Raw genomic sequence first — 22091 nt, 5'->3', positions numbered from 1 at the left:
CCTTGGTGAACTCTGGGAGGGCTGCCAATTGGCGGCTGTGGGTGTAGACGAGATTCCCAGAAGAAAGGTATTGTCGGCGTGGGTACCGCCGCCTGCGGTGGACCCAACAAGGATTCTGACAATACTTGCCAGACAGAACCCTAACCTCCAGACCAGCTCATGGAAGCTCATCAGCCATAGTCCGGAGGGTGAGGGTATGGCGATAAGGGTGTCAATTGACACAATTGTTCGAGAAAACACATAACTGAATAGGTACATTAACAACAGCAGACAGACTAGTTTGAGGCTATGAAATTGTTCAACGGCTAATTATCTCTCATGCTAACTACGCTTGCTTGAGATGAACTTGCGGAACTTTAGCTTGATAAAGGGTTCGAGGATGTAATTTAACTGAATTATATAGATATTTGTTGGATCCTTTTGAAACGAATTTCTCAAATTTAAACTTTTTCTAACATCTTCGCCCACTCATGATATTTTTCAAGGTCCAGTATTCGACCGTTTTCAATGCTAGGCGTTACTGATCAGCCAGCATTCAGTCACTCATCACGAAAGACTTTTATAGATATAAATACTTTTGGCCATTTTGTATCAGGAAAAACATTCCAAAACACTAGTACGTATATCCAAAGATTTTATCTGTACCGAGCAAGTCTCCCTTGTCCAAATAGCATCTACAATACAAAATTATCCAAAATTAAAATAATGAAAACAATAAATTTAAACTTATAACCTAAAAACATTTTCACATTTATTCAAGTTTCCTTTAAATCATTAACTGTATTTTTAATAGAACCATTCACTTCTGGCGATTGTTGTTCTTGTTCTTCTGGTATGGCATCCATGCTACCTTTACCACTGCTGGTGGAACTCTTGCGACTTGCTGGTTCCTGCTCTCTTTTTGTAACTGGCTCGGCCTCAATGTCATTTAATTCCGTGGAACGGGTATGAGTCTTTGTTAGGTTAGCCGGTTCTTCTTCCACAAAACTTGGTGTCCTCGAAGAACTGCCACCAATTTCTGAACTTGCCGTTACCACCACCAAAGGCATTTGCTTTTGTCTTATCCTCTTGGCAATGGGTGGTGAAAAGAGATCATATTTGATTAGGGTTCTGGTGTTATCGGTATAAATTTGATCGTTGTTATCCCATTTGAGTTTTTCAATTATCCAGGAAGCTAACCAGCCAACAATTACGGATATCAGGAAACCGCAAACGGCATACCACATATAAGAAATGCGATAAAGATAGAAATAATCCGAATCTTCTTTGGGGGTGTCTGATTCCCGATTCAATGTGTTGAATATTTCACTTATGTGACTGGTGGTGGTTGGTGTGGCAGGACAACCATCTGTTTCCAACGATAAACTGGGTATGGGTGGCCGGGGTTGTCCAAAACCAATCCAAAATGAAAATGCCAAGCTCAGGCCCAAACCAACCAATGCTCCCTTTTGATTGGCCTTTGGGAAATACATGCCCAAGGTAAAGAGTCCCAGTAGGGGACCACCAATAATACCAAAAATGGATAAGGCAGCTTGTAGTAGGCCACCCATTGAGCCAGCCAAAAAGGCCAAACCCAAACACACACCACCATAAACAATGGACAACACCTTGGAATAGAACGTGGTCTTGGCATCCGATAATTCTTCCTTTTTACGATAGCTAACCAATGGCTTGATATAATCCTCCAGGGTGACAGCTGCCAATGAAGAAATTGCCGAGGAAATTGTGGACAAACTGGCCGAAAACATGCCAGATACAAATAGACCCGATATACCTGGTATGTGACCCATCGTGTCAACCACAAACAAGGGCATCAATTGATCTCGTGAGGTAATTCTGCCCTCCAGCAAAGGATCACAGGTTTTGTAATAGTAATACATGCACAATCCCGAAAAACAGGTGGTGACACTGAGCAATATTAAAATGGGTAAACTCCACCATAGAGCATAGCCGGATTCCTTGAGGGTACGCACGGAAAGTAAACGTTGCACCTGGGTTTGATTGACACCATAAATGGCCAAATATGTTGCCAAGCCACCAATAATTTGTGTAATAAAGGTGTGCCTTGTTGTGGGATCAACGCTGAAATTAAAGAACTCCAAACGTCCTCCCTCCTTTGCGGTGTTCCATATATCTTCCAGACCCTCTGCCTTGATTCCAGCACATATGATGATGGCAAAAATGGAGGCAAACATCAACAGAGATTGGAAAATATCCGTTACCAAGACCGCCTTCATGCCGCCCACTGTTGCATAGAAGGTACACACCACACCCACAATGATAATTGAGAATACCAGGTTCAATCCTGTCACAGCTTCCAAGGCCAAGGCTGGTGCATATAAAACAATGCCCATGTAGAGGATCATTTGCACTGAGAAGGCCAATGAGGCACAAAGACGGGCAGCATAACCAAATCTCAGCTCCAAATATTCATAGACACTGGCAGTTTTCAAGCGATAGAATACGGGTAATATCAAATATGCAGCAATGGGTGTTCCAATAATGTACGAGACATTGATAAGCACAAACTGCGTGCCATATTGATAATTCTCAGCCGATACACCGAGGAGAGTTACGGCGGACATAAAACTTGCCATTAAACTAAAGGCTACCGGTATCACAGACATGGAGCGATCTGCTAGAAGATATTCTCTTGTGGTTTTCTGCTTACCGCCGGTGAAGCGATAATAGACACCAATGGCAGCGGATACTAAGAGGACAATGGCGAGGATTGTATAATCCCATGCTCCAAATTGGGCCATTTTGGAAGGTGGGTTTTTTTACAGCGGGTCGAGGGGGGGATGTAGAATACTATTTGGAGTTCTCCTTTAATACAATGATGAGGATTCTTGTGATTCTTCTTTTTCGGGTTGGTTTACTCGATCTCAGAGGGTCATTGTTGCTGTTGATTCTGTTGGGTGGAAAATCAATATTTTTTTATTACAAGTTTCTTTGAGATTTGATTGCCTATTTTGCTATATAAAACGGGGGAAGCTATACACTGTGGAAAAAAGTATAACATTCTGTTAAAAAAAAACCTCAAAAATAGGTTTGATTTAATATTTGAATGGTGTATATGAAACGTAAAGATTTTTCTCGTTAGGAGACCCGTGTTGAATGTTTTGGGGAACATTTCCTCCTTTGGACTCAGGACTCTAATGTGAGGTATCAAAAGCCTGTCAAATCAAAAATCGATCAAAAATTATTTGAAATTGATATTTTAGTCCAAAATCTTCACTTATTCTGAGGCCCATAAAAAATTCGCTGTAGAAGATTTTCAACCATATAACATGACATATTCTTCCAAATTGACTCCAATTCGGAAAAAATACAAAATCGACCAAAAATGTGTACCCGAATTGGCACCAATGTTCTTGTGGTTCGTGTGGTTCTTCTTGGACTAACGGATTTCGTTGCTTTGGAGGCCGATAATGATTTGATGTAAACTATATCGACCACTGACTCCAACCCTCCGACATCACAGTTTTTGCAAGAAATCCACACGAAATCGGAAAACGACAAAAAAAATGACGGATATCCCCAAATTGGTAACGATGGTTAGGCCTTTATATTAACAGTACAGATTTCGTTGGTTTGGGGACTCATAGTGAAATTTTTCACAGAACATTTCTTCCATTGACATCAAGTCACTAAAGTGAAGTATTGTCTGCCAAATTATCACAAATAAGAAAAATGTACAATATTTTACAATATTTTAGTCGATTGTTGAAGGTCTACGAACTTCTCTTGTTCGGAGACCTATAGTGAAATTGAATGTAGAATATTTCCTCCATTGACCTAAACCTTCAAAAATAAAGTAATGTGGGTCAAATTGCGAGATATTCATAAAAAAAAAACTAAATTGGCCCAATAAATTGTATGCACAAGTTGGAACCATTATTTTATCGATTTGTTTAGGGTTTACGGACTTCTCTTGTTCGGAGACCCAAAGTGAAATTTTATGTAGAATATTTCTTCCATTAACTTGAACCTCCTAAAATGAAGTAATGTGGGTCAAATTTCAAAAAATTCAGAAAAAGAACAAAGTTTACTTAATAAATTGTAGACCCAAATTGGAACCAATATTTTAGTCAATTGTTGAAGGTCTACGAACTTCTCTTGTTCGGAGACCTATAGTGAAATTGAATGTAGATTATTTCCTCCATTGACCTACACCTCCAAATTGAAGTAATGTGGGTCAAATTGCGAGATATTCATAAAAAACAAAATTGACCCAAATAAATTGTATACACAAATTTGAACCAATATTTTATCGATTTGTTTAGGGTTTACGGATTTCTCTTGTTCGGATACCCAAAGTAAAATTTTATGTAGAATATTTCCTCCATTGACCTAAACCTCCTAAAATGAAGTAATGTGGGTCAAATTTAACAAAAAAAAAAAAAAAAAAGAAAAATAACAAAGTTTACTAAATAAATTGTAGACCCAAATTGGAACCAATTTTTTAGTCAATTGCTGAAGGTCTACGAACTTCTCTTGTTCGGATACCTATAGTGAAATTGAATGTAGAATATTTCCTCCATTGGCCTAAACCTCCAAAAATGAAGTAATGTGGGCCAAATTGCGAGATATTCATAAAAAAAACAAAATTGACCAAATAAATTTATACCCAAATTGGAACCAATATTTTATCGATTTGTTTAGGGTTTACGGACTTCTCTTGTGTATAGGATATCCCCAAATTGGTAATGATGGTTAGGCCTATATATTAAAAGTACAGATTTCGTTTGTTTGGGGACTCATAGTGAAATTTGTCACAGAACATTTCTTCCATTGACATCAAGTCACTAAAGTGAAGTATTGTCTGCCAAATTATCACAAATAAGAAAAATGTACAAAATTGACCAAAAACGTATTGAAGTTAAATTTGATACCGCTTCTTTTGTTCGGTGACCCATGGTGAAATTTGATAGATAACATATTCTTCATTGGGCTCCAACCGCTAACGTGAAGTATTTTGGTGTAAAACTGGTACCAATTACAGTCTTGGTATAAACTTCAAAATTGGGAGAAATTGGAACCATTATTTTATCGATTTGTTTAGGGTTTACGAACTTCTCTTGTTCGGAGACCCAAAGTGAAATTTTATTTAGAATATTTCTTCCATTGACCTCAATCTCCTAAAATGATATAATGTGGGTCAAATTTCAAAAAATTCAGAAAAAGAACAGTTTAAGTTTAAATAAATTGTAGACCCAAATTGGAACCAATATTTTAGTCAATTGTTGAAGGTCTACGAACTTCTCTTGTTCGGAGACCTATAGTGAAATTGAATGTAGAATATTTCCTCCATTGACCTAAACCTTCAAAAATAAAGTAATGTGGGTCAAATTGCGAGATATTCATAAAAAACAAAATTGACCCAATAAATTGTATACACAAATTGGAACCAATATTTTATCGATTTGTTAAGGGTCTACGGACTTCTCTTGTGCGGAGACCCATAGTGGAATCGGGTGTAGAATTTACCCTTCATTGACATTAACCTTCTAGAATAAAAAATTTGGGTAAAATTATCAGAAATTAAAAAAAAAAAAAAAATGCAAAAATGACCAAATAAATTTATACCCAAATTGGAACCATTATTTTATCGATTTGTTTAGGGTTTACGGACTTCTCTTGTTCGGAGACCCAAAGTGAATTTTTATGTAGAATATTTCTTCCATTGACCTCAACCTCCTAAAATGAAGAAATGTGGGTCAAATTGCGAGAAATTCAGAAAAAGAACAAAGTTTACTAAATAAATTGTAGACCCAAATTGGAACCAATATTTTAGTCAATTGTTGAAGGTCTACGAACTTCTCTTGTTCGGAGACCTATAGTGAAATTGAATGTAGAATATTTCTTCCATTGACCTAACCTCCAAAAATGAAGTAATGTGGGTCAAATTGCGAGATATTCATAAAAACAAAATTGACCCAATAAATTGTATACACAAATTGGAACCAATATTTTATCGATTTGTTAAGGGTCAACGGACTTCTCTTGTGCGGAGACCCATAGTGGAATCGGGTGTAGAATTTACCCTTCATTGACATTAACCTTCTAGAATAAAAAATTTGGGTAAAATTATCACAAATTAAAAAAAAAAAAAAAATACAAAAATGACCAAATAAATTTATACCCAAATTGGAACCATTATTTTATCGATTTGTTGAGGGTTTACGGGCTTCTCTTGTTCGGAGACCCAAAGTGAATTTTTATGTAGAATATTCCTTCCACTGACCTAAACCTCCTAAAATGAAGTAACGTGGGTCAAATTTCGAGAAATTCAGAAAAAACAACAACAAAATTGACCAAATAAATTTTATACCCAAATTGAAACCACTAATTTATTGATTTTGGACTTTCCTTGTTCGGAGACCTAAAGAGAAATCGGATGTAAAATTTTCCGTACCATTATTTTATCGATTTGTTTAGGGTTTACGGACTTCTCTTGTTCGGAGACCTATAGTGCAATTTAATGTAGAATATCTCCTCCATTGACCTAAACCTCCAAAAATGAAGTAATGTGGGTCAAATTGCGAGATATTCATAAAAAAAAACAAAATTGACCCAATAAATTGTATACCCAAATTGGAACCATTATTTTATCGATTTGTTTAGGTTTTACGGACTTCTATTGTTCGAAGACCCAAAGTGAAATTTTATGTAGAATATTTCTTCCATTGACCTCAACCTCCTAAAATGAAGTAAAGTGGGTCAAATTACGAGAAATTCAGAAAAAACAACAACAAAATTGACCAAATAAATTCTATACCCAAATTGGAACCACTAATTTATTGATTTTGGACTTCCCTGGTTCGGAGACCTATAGTGAAATCGGGTGTAGAATTTACACTTCATTGACATTAACCTCCTAGAATAAAAAATTTGGATAAAATTACCAAATTAAAAAAAAAAATGCAAAAATGACAAAATAAATTTATACCCAGATTGGAACCATTATTTTATCGATTTGTTTAGGGTTTACGGACTTCTCTTGTTAAGAGACCCAAAGTGAAATTTTATGTAGAATATTTCTTCCATTGACCTCAACCTCCTAAAATGAAGTAATGTGGGTCAAATTTCAAAAAATTCGGAAAAAGAACAAAGTTTACTAAATAAATTGTAGACCCAAATTGGAACCAATATTTTAGTCAATTGTTGAAGGTCTACGAACTTCTCTTGTTCGGAGACCTATAGTGAAATTGAATGTAGAATATTTCCTTCATTGACCTAAACCTCCAAAAATGAAGTAAAGTGGGTCAAATTGCGAGATATTCATAAAAAAATTGACCCAATAAATTGTATACCCAAATTGGAACCAATATTTTGTCGATTTGTTAAGGGTCTATGGACTTCTCTTGTGTGGAGACCCATAGTGAATTTGGGTGTAGAATTTACCCTTTACTGACATTAACCTCCTAGAATAAAAAATTTGAGTAAAATTACCAAATTAAAAAAAAAAAAAAAATGCAAAAATGACAAAATAAATTTATACCCAGATTGGAACCATTATTTTATCGATTTGTTTAGGGTTTACGGACTTCTCTTGATCGGAGACCCAAAGTGAAATTTTATGTAGAATATTTCCTCAATTGACCTCGACCTCCTAAAATGAAATGATGTGGGCCAAATTGCGAAAAATTCAGAAAAAGAACAAAGTTTACTAAATAAATTGTAGAACCAAATTGGAACCAATATTTTAGTCAATTTTTGAAGGTCTACGAACTTCTCTTGTTCGGAGACCTATAGTGAAATTGAATGTAGAATATTTCCTCCATTGACCTCAACCTCCTAAAATGAAGTAATGTGGGTAAAATTTCAAAAAAAATCAGAAAAAGAACAAAGTTTACTAAATAAATTGTAGGCCCAAATTGGAACCAATATTTTAGTCAATTGTTGAAGGTATACGAACTTCTCTTGTTTGGAGACCTATAGTGAAATTGAATGTAGAATATTTCTTCCATTGACCTAACCTCCAAAAATGAAGTAATGTGGGTCAAATTGCGAGATATTCATAAAAAAAAAAAAACAAAATTGACCCAATAAATTGTATACACAAATTGGAACCAATATTTTATTGATTTGTTAAGGGTCTACGGACTTCTTTTGTGCGGAGACCCATAGTGAAATCGGGTGTAGAATTTACCCTTCATTGACATTAACCTCCTAGAATAAAAAAATTGGGTAAAATCAACCCAATTTAAAAAAATGCAAAAATGACCAAATAAAAATATACCCAAATTGGAACCAATATTTTGTCGCTTGTTGAGGGTCTACAGACTACCTTTGTTCGGAGCCCTAAAGTGAATTTTTATGTAGAATATTCCTTCCATTGACCTAAACCTCCTAAAATGAAATATTTTGGGTAAAAATGTCCCAAATTGAGAAATAATTCTAAATTGACCAAAAATAATTCTATACCCAAATTTGAACCAATATTTTATCGATTTGCTGAGGGTCTACAGACTTCAGTTATTCTGAAACCTACAGCGAACTTGGACGTAGAAAATTCTCACTGTTGACTTCATCCTCTTAAAATGAAGTACTGTGGGTCAAATCGACACAAATTTAGAAAAGGTACAAAAAACTACCAAAAAATTCCGTAACGAAATTGAAACCGATATTTTATGAATTTGTTGAAGGTCTACAGTTTTCTCTTGCATGGAGACCTATAGTAAAATTACATGTAGAATACTTCCACCTTTTACCTCAACCCTCTAACACAAAGCCCTGTGGATGAAATTGGCATCAATTCAGACTTATTACGAAAATAAACCAAAAAAGGTGGCTTTTCTTTATAGCCAATTTGACAACGTTAATTTATTGGTATACATTAGACTTACAGTTAACTTTTCGAAAAAGACTTATAGTAAATTTTGATGTAGAATATTTTCTCCTTTAATATCACTCCTCTAAAATAAGATATTATTGGAGTTATTGACATCTTTTGGTCTACAATTCCATTGATAGAATATTGTAAATTTTCTTTTTTTTTTGGGTCATGATTTGATATCATTATCAGATTAATGCAATTTTTCTTTTCTTTTTTTCCACAGTGTATTCAATGATCATGATTCGATATCATTATCAGGAGTCCATGACCATTATTGATATTTATATAGCAAAATATGTTATATTATTAATAAAAAACCGAACAAAATTCCATTAATATTTTTTTTTATGAATTTATTTCCTTCGCTTTTTTTAATTATTTTTGTTGATTTTTTTTGCAATTAGGTCAGTACGAGTACTACTGAACTTGTTCATTCATTGTTTGTGATACAGGATTTTTTTTTGCTCCACATTATTGTGACTATACTTCTTCAGATTAATAATCGTACATGCTCGTTTCAATAATTAGTACTTTTATTCCACCCGATAAGATTAACATACAAACACAATTTGTTATAATTGAATGAGGAGGTAATTAAATCAAGTTATTACCATCGATGGATGATATTGAAAATGAAATGTTTTGGGAAAAACTTATTATAATGCTTTTTATAACAGTTTTGGAAAATCCACAATAATATTTGAGGATAATAAGTGCCTTTGAATATTTTCACCAGAAATCAGCCATGTGTTAGCATTTATCTTGTTTTAAAGACCTATTCAAAACAAATAAAAAATGTTTAGAAAACAAGTTTCGACTTTTGATCTTCACGTGTTCCAATTTTCGATAATTTGCTTTGTTATTATTACCACACAGTATAATGCACCATAGATTTTTGGCATGTGTTGCGATAAGTGTACCATAAATGAATGGATTGTGTTGTTTACGTTAGACACTTCCGGATTGAACTGGAGCAAAATATATGCCTATAACCTTTAAAATATTTTGGTCAACATCAAAATATGAAGATTTGTATTTAAACGTTTTAAGTTGGTGGAAACTCGAAAATAATTAAGAAATTGGTTTCTATATCCAATTATGAGATTTCTGCTGTTCGGAGACCTATGTAAAACATTTCGAAGTTCTATGTAAAACATTTCGCCCATTGAAATTGGTACCGAAGGGGATATAATGCAAAATCGACCAAAAAATATACCCATTTTGGTATAAAATAGACCTAAACATTTTACTTGATCCCTGGTGAAATTTGCTGTAAAATATTCTACCATTAACCCTAATACCTCAACCTCCTAATATGAAGTAGACTGCGTCAAATTGCGAGAAATTCACAAAAATAACAAAATTGACCAAATTAATTGTATACCCAAATTGGAACCAATATTTTGTCGATTTGAGGGTCTACAGATTACTTTTGTTTGGAGACTAAAGTGAAATTGGATACAGAATATTTCCATTCCATTTAACTGAACCTCCTAAAATGAAGTAATGTGGGTCGAATTGCGAGAAATTCATAAAAAGAACAACTTTGACCAAATAAATTGTATACCCAAATTGGAGCCAATATTGTATCAATTTGTTGAGGGCTTACGAGTACTTCTGTTCGGAGACCTAAAGCGAAAACGGGTGTAGAACTTCCCCTATCTTCGGTAAAAAAATCCAAAGACCCGCCCTAACTGCACTAAAATAAAAATGTTTAACTTTTGCGGGAGGTACCCGAAGGAGTGAACCGATATGACCCGTTTTCGAACTTAAACTATGTTTAGACACACTAACTTTGTTCCTTTACTTTTTTAATGGTAAAAGTGGTAAAAGAGAAAACTGTCAAAATTGCTCATAATTGCTCTCTCATGAACATTTTTACAAGAAAAGTAAAGGAACGAACAAATGGTAGATCTGGTAGCAATGTCAAAAAGAAACATACAAATTCCATTTTCTTTTTTATTTCACAGTTTTTAATTTTGTTTTGTCAGCGTTCGCCTTCTTCTTCGTTCATTTTTTCTTCATTGTGAAATAATCGTCAAACAAATGTCGAAAAATCAGTTTTACAATTTTTTACCTTCAGAAATTTGTCTGGTAGCCTGTGGTAGAAGAAAGAGGCATTTGTGCACTCTCTATTCTCTCACTCTCTTAAAAATTGCTGCAAGTTTTACCATTTTTTGGGGTTATGGAACGCTTTGCAGGTTAAAAATGGTAACAAATGTAAAAAATGGTAACCTCAGGTAAGTTAAGGAACACAGCTACTATTACGATATCCAAAGTTTCGACCGAATCGGTTGCTCCGTTCAAGAGAATATTGCGAGTACCATTTTAGTGAATATTTTTGAACTTTTGTGGGGGGAGGTACCTGAAGGAGTGGACAGAGAAGCATCATCTTCAAACTTACAAACAAACATATGCAAAGTTTGAACCAACGAAGTATCATGGTTGTCGTGCGTTCCAGTCACAGCACATAGTGGTCGTCAGGGTTTTTTTACAGTTTTCGGACCATTTTCTCAGGATGTATCGACTTGCCCCTGAAAAAACTTGTATTGTCGTAAAGGAGGCCAGAGGATAAACTGTTGTAAAAAATCAAAATGATTCGAGAGTAGTTCTTAAACCTGAACCTGATCTAGAAATGTTACGATATGCAAATTATGGAACAAATCGGTTACTCTCTTCGAGAGTTATCGCGGGAGTGGACCAATATGCCACAACTTCGTGCGCTCCAACCAGCCAGCCAAGCAGACAAACGAACGGGAATGACTAAATCGACTACAAATTGTCTGAAACGGATTTCGTACAAACATGTTTGGGGTCTAAAGCTATTATTTCGCTGAGGTATATCATATATATACCGTCTTCTATAGAATAGACGACAATTATAGGCATTTTCTATAGAACAGAAGATTTCCTGAGGAGCCTTTTGTAGAATAGTAGACCTTTGGAAGGGTCTTCTATAGAATAGAAGTCCCCAGGAGGTGTCTTATATGGAATAGGGGACCCATAAATATGACTTTTATAGAATAGAAGGCCTCCGAAATGATATTCTATAGAATATAAGACATCCGAAGAGGTCATCTGTATAATAAAAGGCCTCTGAAGCGGTCTTCTATAGATTATAAGACCTCCGAAGCGGTCTTCTGCAGAATAAAATACCTCTGAAGGGGACTTCAATAGAATAGACGACCTCTGAAGGGGTCTTCTATAGAATAGAAGATCTCTGAAAGGGGACGTCCATAGAATAGACGATTTCTGAATAGGTCTTCCATAGAATTGAAAATGTCTAAGGGGGTCTTCTATTGAAGAGAAAGCCCCTGAAGCGGTCTTCCATAGAATAGAAAACCACTGAGTTGTCTTCTATAGAATAGATGATCTCTGCAGGGGACTTTTATAAAATAGAAGCCCTCCGAAAGGGTCTTCTAGAGAATAGAAGGCCTCCGAAGCGGTCTTCTATAGAATAGAAGGCCTCCGAAGCGGTCTTCTATAGAATATAAAACCTCCGAAGAGGTCTTCTATAGAATATAAAACCTCCGAAGAGGTCTTCTGTAGAATAGAAGGCCTCCGAATTAGTCTTCTATAGAAAAGAAGGCCTCCGAAGGGGTCTTCTATAGAATAGAAGGACTCCGATGGGGTCTTCTATAGAATAGAAGGCCTCCGAAGGGGTCTTCTATAGAATAGAAAGCCTCCGAAGCGGTCTTCTATAGAATAGAAGTCCTCCGAAGCGGTCTTCTATAGAATGTAAAACCTCCGAAGAGGTCTTCTGTAGAATAGAAGGCCTCCGAAGGGGTCTTCTATAGAATAGAAGGCCTCCGAAGGGGTCTTCTATAGAATATAAAACCTCCGAATTGGTCTTCTGTAGAATAAAAGGCCTTCGAAGCGGTCTTCTATAGAATATAATACTTCCGAAGGGGTCTTCTGTAGAATAGACGACCTCTGAAGGTGTCTTCTATAGAATGGAAGATCTCCGAAAGGGGTCTTCTATAGAATAGACGATCTCTGAAGGGGACATCTATAGAATTGAGTATCTCTAAAGGAGTCTTCTATTGAAGAGCTCCTGAAGTGGTCTTCTTTAGAATAGAAAACCTCGGAAGTTGTCTTCTATAGAATACAAACCCCCTGAAGGGTAGTTATATTGAATTGAAGACCTCTGCATGAATATTCTACAGATTAGAAGATCTCTGAAAAGGCCTTCTATAGAATAGATGCCCCCTGGAAGGATCCTGCAGAAGACCTCCCTAGAAGACCTCTCCATATGTTCTCTTTTCAGCAGAAGACTTCTGTATGGGGCTTTTTACATTATAGAAGATCCCTATGGAGGTTTCTCATTCTATAGGAGACCTCTGCAGAAGTTTTATATTCTATGGAAGATCTCTCCAGAGGTCTTCTATTTCGTAGAAAATCCCTCTGGATGTTCTTTTATCAGGAGAAGACTCCTGTAGAGGCTTGCTTCTCCATAGAATATCAATATGGAGGTCTTCCTTTCGATTGAAGACGTTTTTGGAGGTTTTCCATATATTTTTCAGATCTTTCTCAAAATTGGTATTCAAGTTGGTAGAAGACTGAACAACGCGCAAGGGCTTTTAATGATCCGGAAGACTACGGTTTTGTTCTTATTTCTGAAAAAATACAGGCCACGAAGATGACGAGGAGACAGACACCATAGACCACCTATTATGTCAGTGTTCAATGTTAAGCAACACTCTTTTCGGTGACAATGAGTTCTTGCCTGTCTCACACTTTTAAAAAATGGCCCAGCAGTCATTCTCAAAAAGTCTTAAAAAGCTTTTCAAGCTTTAAACCGAAAACTGAGGACAACGTCCTCTTTGAAGTCCTATTTTCTCTTTTCTAACAACTTGCCGTCCAAACTTCTTTTTAGCTCAGCTAAAGCCGGTCCCAAGACCGGAAAAGAAATTATTCCACAATGCATCTCTGGGACGAGCGACATATAGAATCAGGTAGTGATTTCATGCCATAAATGAGTTACCCCAACACCGGGGGTTTAAACGACCCATCGGTGTTTTAGACTTGCCGTGGTATGGAGTCTATGCCGTGGTTGACCCTCAGTCCCTTCATCCTTCATTAATCAATATCATCTTATGGATATGCGAACTTTCAATAAAATCCTCCAAAATAAATCTTCGATTGATGTAGGTGTGGATTCCTAGGCATCCTCGGTCTTCACGTGCATCAACCTCACTGCCCCTGATCATCAGAAATATGGACACTGATAACGAACCCCTCAATATTGCCGCCAGCAGTTCAAACTTTGGTGTTGCAGAGAAAGGGCCTGTAGCTGAGGGCAGGGATGACATTCCGGAACTCGACCAAATAAACGCCAGTCTCAACAGACAGAGCGTGATACTCATCCACCAGAGTACATTGGGAGGAATCTATCGCTGGCTAAAGGGGATGAAGTCATGGACACGAGAGTGATCCATATCCCAACCTTTAGTCATGATATTGAGACCCAATTCCATAGCTACGTTGCTGAAACGACTTGTCCAGCTGGGCCGGACAAATCCGGCAATCCTTTGCTTCTCATGCAAAAAGCACTTGAGGACGAAAGTGACACCAGTGAATTATCCATCAATAAGACGGATGATTCACTGATACCACAAACCTCCAATAATGCCAAAGCCAAAGAAGAAATGGATAAAAAAAGCATAATGAAGTGCAGTCAATTACGAATAAAGATTCAAGCTCCATCAGCGTAAGGGAATTTTAGCTGTTAAAATCTAATCTGACGTAGGGGATGGAAGATACCAAGCAACGGTCCTGACCGGTTTTAACATGGCAAAGCCAAGGATTTATCTTGGTCCCTCTTTCATCTCAAGTGGACACTGACCTCCCCGTGGTGTCACTTGGGGAACTGCCTTTAACACCCGTTAAAGGTAGTGAGCTAACATGTGCCGCGCGTTCACCCATAAGAACGTTGAAAACTTGGGTTTGGGCGTCGGGTTAGTAACCCTCCCCTAGAAAAAACAGCCTACTATGAAAAAAACGAAAGAAAAGAAAAACAAAGCTCTCTAAAGTTGACGAACCCCGCAAACGTTTTAAGGACCATGATCTGCAAATCTGCACCTGGAATGTTCGCACTCTTTATAGAGAAGGTGCAGTCTTCGCATTGACAGACGTACTTGAAAAGTACAAGACCGATATTACTGCCATACAGGAAATACGATGGATTGGGAAAGGCGTCACAACAACACCTAAAGGTGACGCACTGTATTATAGCTGCCATGACATAAAGCATGAGTTTGGTTGTGGGTTTGTAATTGGTTGGAGATTAAAACATCTGGTCTCCAGCTTCACCCCAGTGAATAAAAGACTTGCTGCAATTCGAATAAAAGCTAAATTCTTCAACATCAGCTTTATTTGCGCTCATGCTCCCACTGAAGAAAAGGACGAACAGACCAAAGATATATTTTACGAGCGCTTAGAAGAAACATATGACAGTTGCCCTGCCTATGACATTAAAATCATTCTAGGCGATTTTAATGCCAAAATTGGAAAGGAGAATATCTTTGGCCCAACAGTCGGGAAATTCAGCCTCCACAGTGAAACATCTGACAATGGTATGAGGCTGATAGACTTTGCAGCTGCAAAAAACATGGTAGTTAGCAGTACCAGATTTAATCATCTCGATATTCATAAGGGCACCTGGCTGTCTCCAGATCAGAAAACAGGAAACTAAATTGATCATGTTGTGATAGATGGAAGACATTCATCGAGCGTGTTGGATGTACGATCGTTCCGAGGCGCAAACATTGATTCGGACCACTACCTTGTTGCAGCAAAGGTACGCACCCGCTTAAACGTAGCAAACAAAGTACGAACAGACACAACACGAAAGTTAGACATCGTTAAGCTGCAATCACAACAGATAGCCACAGCATATTCCACTCAACTAGCCCAATTGCTTAATCAAAGCACTCCTCATCCCGATAACATATCAGCGCAATGGCAAAGCGTTGCCCACTCCATGCAAACAGCCGCAAAATCCATACTTGGATACAGAGACCTCCACCAAGGAATCCATGGTATGATCAGGAGTGTCGTGCTGCCACCGAAGAGAAAAATGCGACATATAGGGCTACTTTACAATCCGTAGCAAAGCGTAGCGCGCGAGAGAGATACAGGGAGAAAAGGAGAGAGGACAAACGTCTTTTCCGCAAGAAAAGAGAGAGAGATGAAAAAGCGGGAGTGTGAAAAATCGAGATGTACAGGAACCAGAATGAAGTCCGAAAATTCTACCAAAGAGTCAAGCATCAAATCGTTGGCTTTGTTACAGGCACATCCTCCTGTAGAGACCAGCAAAGTAATTTGGTAACTGAAACAGATAGTGTACTCAGGATATGGAAAGAACATTTTTCAAACCTGTTGGTATCCAATAGCAGCGAAGACGACGAAGATACCACAGTCCCAATCCCAGAAGATGGTATTGAATGTATACCGCCCAGCCAAGATGAGGTAAAGACAGCAATAAATCGGCTGAAGAATAATAAGGCAGCAGGAGCCGATGGCTTAAAAGCCGAGCTGTTCAAAACCGGAGGCGACACGCTGATAAGGTGTATTCATCAGCTAGTTAGCACCATCTGGCAGGAAGAACGAGTACCCGACGAATGGAACCTGAGTATTCTGTGCCCCGTCCACAAGAAGGGAGATAAGACTGTATGCTCTAACTATAGGGGCATAAGTCTACTCCCTATTGCCTACAAGATCGTGTCGGGGATATTGTGCGAACGACTAAAGCCTATGGCCAACGATATAATTGGACCATACCAATGCGGCTTTAGACCTGGCAAGTCCAACATTGACCAAATATTTACCCTGCGGCAAATCCTGGAGAAGACCCAAGAGATGCAGATCGACACCTACCACCTTTTTGTCGATTATAAAGCAGCCTTCGACAGCCCGCTGCGTTCAAAGGTATTCCAAGCCATGTCTGAATTTGGTATCCCCGCAAAGCTCATCCGGCTTTGTAAAATGACTTTAACTGACACCAGGTCCTCAGTTAAAATAGGAAAGAACCTCTCCGAAGAGTTTGGTACCAAAAGAGGTTTAAGACAAGGAGACAGCCTTTCGTGTGACCTCTTCAACATCCTGCTAGAAAAGGTTATACGAGAGGCAAACGTCAAAAGAAGTGGCACAATCTACACCAATAGTCACATGTTACTTGCTTATGCTGATGATATAGACATCATGGGCCGATCAGTAAAAGAAGTAACTGATACCTTTATAAAGGTCGAAGGAGAATCTGCTAAAGTAGGTCTGGCGGTAAACGGTGAGAAAACCAAGTTGATGGTGTCGACGCGCAATGCGTCCATTGAGCTCGGACCGACTGTGGATGTTGGTTCCTATAATATTGAGGTAGTAAAAGACTTCGTCTACCTCGGCACCTCCGTAAACACAACAAACGACATCAGTTGTGAAATAAAAAGAAGAATTGTATTGGCCAACAGATGCTACTTTGGTTTAAGTAAGCAGTTTAAAAACAAAGCCACATCTCGTCAAACAAAAATAACGCTCTACAAAACACTGATACTACCCGTGCTGATGTATGGCTCCGAAGCCTGGGTACTTGCGCATGCAGACATGGCAGTGCTTGTTGTGTTTGAGAGAAAAATTCTTTGCAAGATCTACGGACCAATTTACGTTGACGGTGAATATCGACGTCGCATGAACCACGAGCTGCATCTGCTATACAACGACATCAATATTGTTAAACGTATCGAGATGCAGCGATTGCGTTAGCTAGGCCATATCTTAAGAATGAGCGATGATGAACCAGCTAAAAAGGCGTATAAATACGGACCGCATGGCGGTGCACGCAGAATTGGCAGGCCAAGGAATAGATGGCGCAAACAAGTGGATGATGAGATGAAAAGGCGCGGTATTCCAGAGTGCGAAGCAACAAATAGAGAGAAATGGAGATCTTTTCTTAGTTCGGCCTATAGAACAAATGTTCTGTAATGGGCCAGCTAAGTATGTAAGTAAAATCTAACCTCATGTTTGTGAGGTAGTTTGAAAAAAACTACCTACAAGCACCAATCTAGGAACTGTGTGTAAGCGAAATTCCCACCCTCTTATTCGAAAAAAAGATACTCCTTCGTCTAAAGCGGCAAAGTCGCAGACATCAGAAGAGAGAAAAGAAGCCAAAAATGGAAACGAAGGTGTCCAGAGGACTTGGTAAGATTAACATTGATTCCTCAGCTGCAGTGAATTATCCATCAATAAGAAGAATGATTCACTGCTACCACAAACCTCCAAAAATGCCAAAGCCAAAGAAGAAATGGATAAAAAAGCATAACGAAGCGCAGTCAATTACGAATAAAGATTCAATCACCATCAGCGTAAGGGAATTTTAGCTAAAAAAAATCTAACCTCAAGTTTGTGAGGAAGTTCGAAAGAAACTACCTTCAAGCAACAATCTAGGAACTGTGTGTAAGCGCAGCAAGTGAGGGTAAATAATTAATTGAAATTTATGCCGGCCCCTGGATCAAATATTTGCCTAATGTGACCTTACTTTTAGTCATTTTTGGGTCTCCGAGTTTTAACATGAACCCCTTCAGCCTCATCGACTGCTTATCCATCAGAAAATCGTCGTAAATTTAACTAATACGCTGATTTTTCACTCCAAATTCTAATCAATTTCTTACTAATTTTTGTCAAATCACAATTATTAAATCAATCTTTAATTTACATTTCACACTTTCCCCATTATTATAAGTATTCTTTTGTTATAGTTTGGATTTACCGAACAGATTTATAGCGTTCCGGTTAACTTAAAGTTAAAAGTGATGATTGAATTTCAAGGAGGAGTTTCTTGGAATTAACTTTCAATGTAAAAATTATATTTTTATGCCTCCAAATTGGTTTATTTTGCGTTTTCAAATCCATCAGATAGTAAAAGAACACATGTAATAATGGCCCTTTGTATTTTAAAGATATCCGAAAGTTTAATTTCTTCCAGACACATTTATTTCATTTCTTTAAATAATAATTCGGGTTTGAAATTCCGTTTGAAATCACAATATTGTGGAGCAGTTAAATATTTCAATTAATTTTCATTATTGTTCTCTTATCCTTAAAACATTTTTTCTTTGTCCATTTTTTCATTTTTAAATTGTTTTTTTTTTTTTTTTTTTTAATTTTTAGAAATGTTTTTCCGGCTTTTGACGCCGGAACAGAACATTCCGTATGAAATCATAATAATGCGGAGCAGTTAAATATTTCAAATAATGTTCATTATTGTTCTCATCTTAGAACATTTTTTAGTCCATTTTTTCTTATTTCAAATTGTCAAATATCTTTTTTCATATTTTTAAATTTACAAAATTCGAATTTTTTTCTTCTCCTCAAAATCATAATTAACTAATTTTTTTATAATTTTTTTTTTTAATTTATTTTCTTTGATATTTACTATTTTCAAAATAGAAATTTTGTTCGGTTTTTTCTTATAGTTTTTGTTTTTTAATCTCCATAGTTAATCACCTTATTAGTTAAACGTTTGTTAAATGAATGATTGTGGTGGCGGCGATATTTGGTTAACAATTTTTCTTTGCCTTCAAAATTGCAAAACCAAAAAAAAATGCTCTCAGAAATGAGATATTTGCTCTTTTATCTTCACAATCGACAGGTAGGTAAAATAGAAATCAACACAGCCAGCCAGCCAGCCAGTCATCCAGTCCAGGCAGCAACAAATCAACCAACCATCGATTCAAACACTTCACAATGCTTAATAATAATAATTGATTATACAATTGTCACAAATAGTTTAGACGGTTGTAAAATATAAGTTTATGATCCTCGTTCGTATTCACGCTCTCGCTCTCCAAACGTAGATTAGAAAGATGTGACGAATAAATATTGTTTGTTTGATTGATTGTTATTACATTAAAAAAATGTTTTGAACGATAACAAGATTTACAATCTGTTTTGTAGACTAATTTTAAATAGTTTCAAGTTTAAATGGTTTTACACAATGTTACCACGATTTACGGCCAAAATCAGAAAAAAGTATCAAATTATTTATTCTTCACACTCCCAAAAAGGTGTTGTTGCTTATGCCACCACCTACAATAGCTAAATGCAACAAAACCATGTCGGGGTATTATTTTGATTATGACAATAATTAACAACATTGTTAATATTGAGAGATAATAACAAAAAAAGCACTTTAATGGTGGCAAAACAAAAGAAGAGATTATCATTAACAGAACTTGAATGCAAATACATACCATACCAATAAATACCACAACAACAAGAACACCAACTACAATAACAACGCAATTGATTTACCAAATGTTCTTAACGCATATGAAAGGTGTTTATAAATATTGGTAAGAGAACAGGTAGGTAGCTTACAACGACTTACAAATAGCTTAACAAACTTAACAAAAAAAAAAAAAATAATAATAAAATCAATAAATAAATAAATAAATAAAATAAAAAACAGCTATGCAAGTTTCAATACTTTCATTGAGTGAAAAGTGTGTTCCATAACGAATCAAACTCTATAATCAACGGCATAATTTTTATTAATTCATTAATAATTATATTTATAAATAATAATTACAAATATTATTTAAGTAATTATTAGCATTGGCTACTGAGACCTTGAGCTAATTTTTACAAACTTCTGCTCATTGTAGGGTATTTTTAGTCGTAAAAAATCCATACCCAACATTCTAAACCAAATATAAACAAATGGAATTAATAAAGTAAGCAAAATATAAATTTTCAAAACAAAAAATTTCACTTGAAACCCATGCCGCCAGAGGATAGATAGACATTAAAACAACGGTGGGCAAATTGCGAGACTCATGCATTTTTTACACTTTTGTGTATGAGGCCGAGCATTTCTACCCAACAGTGCATTAAAAACAAATAGATATTATTGAGAATGAAGAGAGAACCATGGTACAACTTTGATTCAGTCGTTGTGGTTGTAAGCCCTACAGGTAAAGTTGTATCGGTAGTAACAGAAAAGAGAAAAGAAAGAGAAGAAAATTTGGAATTAATAAGTAGGCATCTAAGCATCCACATCAAGCCACAGAAAGCGGGCCGCTATGGCTGGATGTGTCCATAGTGACTCCGGTGTTAGGTCCGTCGGATTTGCAGGGCTTGCGAACAGGTGTCGTGTAATGTGCAGTGATTTGCCACATTTTGGGCATGTGCCTGTTACCTCAGGATTCAGAAAAGAGAGATAAGTGTTGAGGTACCAAGAGATACCGGATCGAATTTGGGATAGTATCGTTCTGAGGCTGGATTCTTGTTCTATGAAAATTTGAAATGAAAAATATTTTCTTTATATTTATACTAACGAGGGTGTATACACTTTTATACGGGCAAAATTTGCCTCATTGAAATAATGGTTTTAGACCCCAAGTATGTTTGGACGAAATGTGTTTCAGACAAGTCCGTCCGTTGTTGTTGTTGTAACAGTGTTTTTGTTATGTTTATTTGTTCGTTCCTCTGTTCAATCTGGCTCTGGGTCTATATCCAGTTCCAGAAAAGTGGCTGCTTCGATGGGATGTAGCCACAGATCCACTGGAGTTAGATGGGTAGGTTTGGCTGGGCAGTTGAAAAGGTGTTTTGTGTCGTGCGGGCCCATGCCACATACTGGGCAGATGTCTTGCACGGCGCGATCGATTTCCGCCCAATAAGAATTTAGGCGACTGCAATATCCCGAGCGTAGTTGAGCCAAAACTACTCTAGTCTGTCGTGGCAGCTGACGCTCCTCAGCTGCGATAGATGGAGGATGTACTCCGAGTACTTTATTCACACTATAATTGCTTAAGGCCTTGGCAACTGCGTCCGTGTGAATGCTATTCAATTCTGCTTGATATGCTTGTTGATCTAGGGGTTCTCTCCTGTATCGTTGGACCTCTCCCTCTAGAGCATGGATATCCTTCCTGATCTCCCTGAATGGGCCGGGCCTACCCACAAGATGGTGATTGGGATGGCTCACACGATAACATCCAAGCAGGTACTGCAACGAAAGCATCTCATTGTGTTGCTTTACAGGAAGAATTTTTACCTCCTCATGTAGATGGTCCACTGAAGATTTGAGGAGGCACCCTGTCGCTGTTCTCAGAGCGGCATTCTGGCAAGTTTGAATCTTTTTCCAGTTCGAATCACACAATCTCGGGGACTAGACTCGAGCCGCATAGCTTACCACAGACCGACCTATCGCGTTATACGTGGCCAACAAGGTTTCTTTATCTGCACCCCAAGTGCTGCCGTC

The 22091-nt window shown here is 37.1% G+C and overlaps 2 protein-coding genes across 4 annotated transcripts in view; both read right to left on the bottom strand.

The window, feature by feature from the left end:
• sbr (nuclear RNA export factor small bristles) overlaps positions 1–22091 on the bottom strand; it is a 99516-nt gene that overhangs the window by 64686 nt on the left and 12739 nt on the right. The window lies entirely within an intron of this gene.
• Positions 720–20124, bottom strand: LOC141399883 (putative sodium-dependent multivitamin transporter). 2 transcript variants are annotated; one of them, XM_073979231.1, is made up of 3 exons: positions 20083–20124; positions 19337–19579; positions 720–2911 (listed from the first exon to the last, which is right to left on the bottom strand). In XM_073979231.1, the coding sequence occupies exon 3, from the start codon at positions 2760–2762 to the stop codon at positions 756–758; it is 2007 nt and encodes a 668-aa protein (XP_073835332.1). In that variant the 5' UTR covers positions 2763–2911; positions 19337–19579; positions 20083–20124; the 3' UTR covers positions 720–755. The 2 variants fall into 2 exon arrangements, with proteins under 2 accessions (XP_073835332.1, XP_073835331.1); XM_073979230.1 differs by lacking the exon at positions 20083–20124 and having other exon boundaries at positions 19337–19944.

Source organism: Musca autumnalis, unplaced genomic scaffold (assembly GCF_047663935.1).
Source record: "Musca autumnalis isolate F117 unplaced genomic scaffold, ASM4766393v1 scaffold_3, whole genome shotgun sequence".
Lineage (NCBI taxonomy): Eukaryota > Metazoa > Arthropoda > Insecta > Diptera > Muscidae > Musca > Musca autumnalis.
This window is presented reverse-complemented; position numbering and strand designations above follow the sequence as displayed.

Excerpts from the sequence above, each read along its gene's own strand:
- LOC141399883 (XM_073979231.1), bottom strand. The coding sequence starts at position 2,762 with ATGGCCCAATTTGGAGCATGGGATTATACAATCCTCGCCATTGTCCTC.